The sequence below is a fragment of the Carlito syrichta genome, unplaced genomic scaffold (assembly GCF_000164805.1).
Source record: "Carlito syrichta isolate Samal-C Ts95f unplaced genomic scaffold, Tarsius_syrichta-2.0.1 Scaffold289248, whole genome shotgun sequence".
In the NCBI taxonomy this organism is placed as follows: domain Eukaryota; kingdom Metazoa; phylum Chordata; class Mammalia; order Primates; family Tarsiidae; genus Carlito; species Carlito syrichta.
Window position 1 is genome coordinate 33,556 of NW_007233344.1, and position 5,093 is coordinate 38,648.

The 5,093-nt window shown below is 42.2% G+C and overlaps 1 protein-coding gene across 1 annotated transcript in view; it reads left to right on the top strand.

Annotated features, from left to right (window-relative positions):
• LOC103256315 (islet cell autoantigen 1-like protein) overlaps window positions 1-3,129 on the top strand; it is a gene marked incomplete at its 5' end in the record, with an annotated part of 32,844 nt that extends 29,715 nt beyond the window's left edge. The window contains one exon of the mRNA XM_008054208.1: window positions 2,441-3,129. Coding sequence (XP_008052399.1) covers window positions 2,441-2,556 — 116 coding nt within the window. The remainder of the gene's footprint in view (window positions 1-2,440) is intronic.
• Window positions 3,130-5,093: the final 1,964 nt, after the last annotated feature.

The following is a 5,093-nucleotide window of genomic DNA, read 5'->3' on the forward strand; positions in this document are numbered from 1 at the left end:
TTGATTTATTGTAGAGATGAGGTCTCACCGCCCAGGCGGGTCTCGAACCCGCGGGCTCAGTTAATCCACTCATCTCAGCCTCCCAAAGGCGCGGGATTACAGGCTGAGTCACCGAGCCCGGCTTGGGTCCCTTTTTAACTCTTTATCACAATTTATCTTCTATTTGCTATCCTACAATGATCTCGGAGGCAATAATAGTGTATACAAGGAGAACCCCCTTGAAAAATGTAATCAAGAGACCCTCATTTCCCTTTATGTAAAACCATCCCACATTTGCATAGGCTGTACAATTTTTACATATCTACCAGAACCCTCAACACTGCATGAGGGAGGTCAGTTATTGCTTTAGTGACCACCCGTCCTGGCTGATGCCTATGCTTCTAGCATAATTATTAATAGCATCCTTATTTACTCTCAGGAATCCCGATTTAATGATGAATCATATGGCTGTTACTTTACAATGAGGAAACAAGAGCCCTTGAGGTTAAACGACTTGCCCAATATTCCTCAGAGTAGGTTGTACACCAGGATCAAAGCCAGAACCCTGTGTCACTGATCCTACCACAGGGTATCCCTAGACCTGGGTACCTTCCACGCTGCCCTGATCCTTGACCCTTCAGATCTCCACAGTTCAAACCCCAGCCGTCTGGCGTGATGGGTGCTAACCAGGACTGTCAAAGGGTTGTCTTGACTCTTCAGGGTAGGAATGCCTTCTGCCCTCTGCCCACTGAGATATCTCTCAGTGTTGGCCTCTGGGTTTCTACCCTATCTGGACTCTGTGGCCTTCAGGGGTCTACCCTTCTGCCACAACCAATTGTCTGTGCCACTGTCAGTCTTTATGCACCCTAGCCCTCAGCCTAAGCATACACCCTTGAATATCTGCCACAGTGCAACTTGTAGACTGTCGAGATAACATTTTTCAGACTCCATAGGGAGATGTGAGGGATTTCATTAACAAGAAGTTGTATCCAAGACACAACACATGCTGTAAAATAGGGCAGCGAGACCTCATCTCTACAATAAATAAAAAAATCAGCTGGGCATGGTAGCGCGCGCCTGTAATTCCAGCTACTCGGAAGGCTGAGGCAGAAGGATCGCCAGAGCCCAGCAGGTCGAGGCTGCGGTGGCCGGGAGCGGCCACTGCACTCCAGTCTGGGCAACAGAATGAGACTCCAACTCAAAAAAAAAAAAAAATTTAGAAGTGCATATGGAGAAGACAAAAGAAAGACTTTAACTAAAATGACAGCTGTTGGGTGTGCTACCGTGGTAGAATTCAAGGAATTTTTTTGCCTTATGTCTAATATTTTTGTAACACTTATTACAATAGATTTGTAGCACTGAGTTTATTAATGTCACCTCTCACTTGATGGGAAAAAAGACCACTTATACTTTTTTTTAAATTTTGAGTCAGAGTCTCACTCTGTCACCCAGGCTGGAGTGCATGGCACGCTCGCAGCCACCCCAGCCTCAACCCGCTGGACTCATGCAATTCTTCTGCCTCAGCCTTCCAAGTAGCTGGAACTACAGGCGCACACTATCACGCCTAGCCAATTGTTTGATATATTGTAGAGACGAGGTCTCACCAAGTAGTCCAGGCAGTCCTCTCGCCTCAGCCTCCCAAAGTGCTGGGATTACAGTCTTGAGCCACCGCACCCAGCCCACATATACTTTTAAACTCATCTGAGAGCCTTTTGTAGATCATCTTAAATGTTTCTATGAAGACTGTATTGTTGCCTGCCTTTCACTTTTTATTTTTTAATTTATTTTTTTTGAGTTGGAGTTGCACTCTGTCGCCCAGACTGGAGTGCAGTGGCCACTCCTGGCCACCGCAGCCTCGACCTGCTGGGCTCCGGCGATCCTTCCACCTCAGCCTTCCAAGTAGCTGGAACTACAGGTGCACGCTACCATGCCTGGCTCATTTTGACTTATTGTAGAGATGAGGTCTTGCCAAGTTGCCCAGGTGGGTCTCGAATCTGCGGGCTCAGGCAATCCACTCACCTCAGCCTCCCAAAGGCACGGGATTACAGGCTGAGCCACCGAGCCTGGCTTTTTATTTTTTATAATTAAAAAAAATTTTATTGTAGCAATGAGGTCTCACCATGTTGCCCAGGCTGGTCTGCAACCCATAGGCTCAGGCAATCCTTTCGCCTCAGCCTCCCAAAGTGCTGCAATTACAGGCTTTAGCCATAGCACCCAGCCACCTTTCACTTTTAATTCAAGTTCTTTCTTAGAACAGCATGCAATTTAAATATAGATGCCTCAGCAAAGCACAAGGTATCTGCATTAGCTGTTCAAAATTATCCTTAAGAGGATATAATTGATAATTTGTTATTGTCAGTTATCTTTCAAAAGCAGCATCTACTTCCAAATCATAAAAGTGGTACAAAAACATAATTTCAAAAAGCTGAAGCTCTTTAATGTGTTTTTTTCTTTTTAACAGCCCCGAACAACAGTAACCAAGACATGTCAGCTTGGTTCAGTCTATTTGCAGACTTGGATCCACTTTCAAACCCAGATGCTATTGGACACTCAGATGATGAACTTCTTAATGCCTGACTGGAATTATAGTGTCACTTCAGTGGCCTTGAAACATCACTTTTGTAGCATATTGCCTTTGCAACCTACAAAAAAGCAGGGTGTTTGTGAATATAACATCTACCAGCCAACTTTAGACAGATGATAATGGCTACACTTGAGCAGATTAAGTATATCTAATATCTTGGCTTTGCACCTGCTGATACTATTCGGAAAATATTAGAAACTAATGAATCTGCTATATTTAGACACCAACATTTATGTCAAAATAACAGCTAGGAATAAATCTTCCAATAAGGAGTTGGGCTTACTTCTATGGAAAGCCTTTAAGTTACCTTGCTGGTTGTGAGAATTCTGTATGTGGTAAAGGCCAGCATGTAAATTGTTTCATAGCTTGGGTTGTTCTTTAAAATAAAACAGTAGTGGGAGATTTTCTGTTGTGGAAAATAGCCTTAGAATCTGACCAGCTTGTGTGTTTAGAAAGGTAGAATAACATTTGGAAACTCAATTAGCTTTAATGAAATCACAGAGAAACTTGGCACTTGTTTTTCTTCATTTTAAGGCTAAAATATAATGATCATTCATACAATATCAAGATACCCCCAATTCCATTATTAAATTTTCATGAAGGTAGCAGAATAATTAATTTGTTAAGCCCATCCTCTGTAGAAATGGAAAAATCTTCCCATCTCACAAACCACAAAATGCCCAGTGGTACTCAAGACTTGTACCAGTATCTTCAGGCCTGGTCTCTCACAACACTGCTGTAGTCACATGCAGTGTTCCTGTTCTTCCTGAAGAGAAACAAGGGGAAAACAGTCCCTAAGAAACTGGCAGTAATACTCCTGAAACCACCTGGAAACTTCTGTCTGAATGAGGGAGATGGTTCCAAATACCTTAACCTTATACATATTTTCATACTTACCCAGTATTTGTGACATGATTTAGCCCACAGTACTTTCTGGCAGAGATACGGAAGCTGTGTGCTCAATAGGGAGTGTCTTATTTTTCTACTTCTCCCTTCCTACGGGTGGCATCATCTGAGGTGTTTAATTACTAACCAAAGACTGTTACTCTTAGAGGGTTTAGAACTCAAGTGATGGAGGGAAGGCCATTTCCTGGAAGTTAGGGTTAGCTGATGAAAACACAATGACGTCAGTCATTCAATTCCTTTCCTTTTTTTCTTGCCCACCCTTTAGTTCTAAGGCAATTTTCCAAGTGTTTTATTTTTGTCATCCAGCTTACTGCATTTCCATATAGCTAAGTTGTTCACAGTAGTTCCCATGTGCTCTTATTCTAAACTGGCTTATTTAGAGGAGAATTGCTTGTAATGTCCAAGTCATGATACATAGAAAACATTTTTGAAGAATGGACTGAAGAAGGCAAAATGTGGTCCACTTCCTGTCCATAGCACTCTGACCTAATTACGATTATTAACTGCCTTCAAGCTTTCTAGAAAACACTGTAATGGCCAAGTACTGCATAGGTGGAGAGACGTTATCTGAAGGTCAGAAACATGGACTTAGGAAAAGATTATAAAGTCTTTCCTCAAAATATTTTCACAGTATTACTTATTTATTTGGTTTGTGAGCTGTCATGTATCTCTTTAGAAAAATTTTTTAACTCTTCTTTTGTATTTAGTGAAATTTCTCAGAATGCAATATTGTCATTGTTCTGCCAAGATTCAATCACCAAGCTTATGATTATGAATCACAATCTAAATTCTGTACTCATGGTGACTCTGGTACTCTCAACTTTGAGTGTCTCAAAAACACTAACTTTGGAGCTGGGCTCGGTGGCTCAGCCTATAATCCCGTGCCTTGGGAGGTTGAGGTGAGTGGATTGCCTGAGCCTGTGGGTTCGAGACCCACCTGGGCAACTTAGTGAGACCTCATCTCTACATAAATCAAAAAATTAGCCGGGTGTGGTAGTAAGCGCCTGTAGTTCCAGCTACTCGGAAGGCTGAGGTAGGATGATCGCCGGAGCCCAGCAGGTCGAGGCTGCGGTGGCTGGGAGCGGCCACTGCACTCCATCTGGGCGACAGAGTGAGACTCCAACTAAAAAAAAAAACCCACTAATTTTGTCTTGAGAGTCTGTGCCATTTTTTCTTTGCAGTGGTAGTCTTGCTGATGCATTAGTTCAGAGATATTTATATATCTCCCTCACATGCATACAGCTGTCCCTGCTACCTGGTATAAACAAAAGTGCTTCAACGAGTAGGAAAACCCAAAGCCTGAATCCCATCCTATGAAGTGAAAGGATAATACACTTTATTTTTCAAGAGCAAAGGTTCTCCCCAAAGAGATATACAAGAGATTTTTAGTATTCGGTGCTTAGTTTCCGTAAAGCAACATTAACTGCCTTAGTTAGCAAGTCTAGTTATAACTTCAACAAGTCTAACCACTCTATTTTTGAAGAGGATATTGATAACTGTAACCATTCCTATTTTCTCAATATTAGTTGATGCTTAATCATTAATTTTGTGGTCAGAAAAATGCATTTTGCTCTTTTAACCAACAATGCTAATTTAGGAAACCAACCACACATGTGGTGAGGGG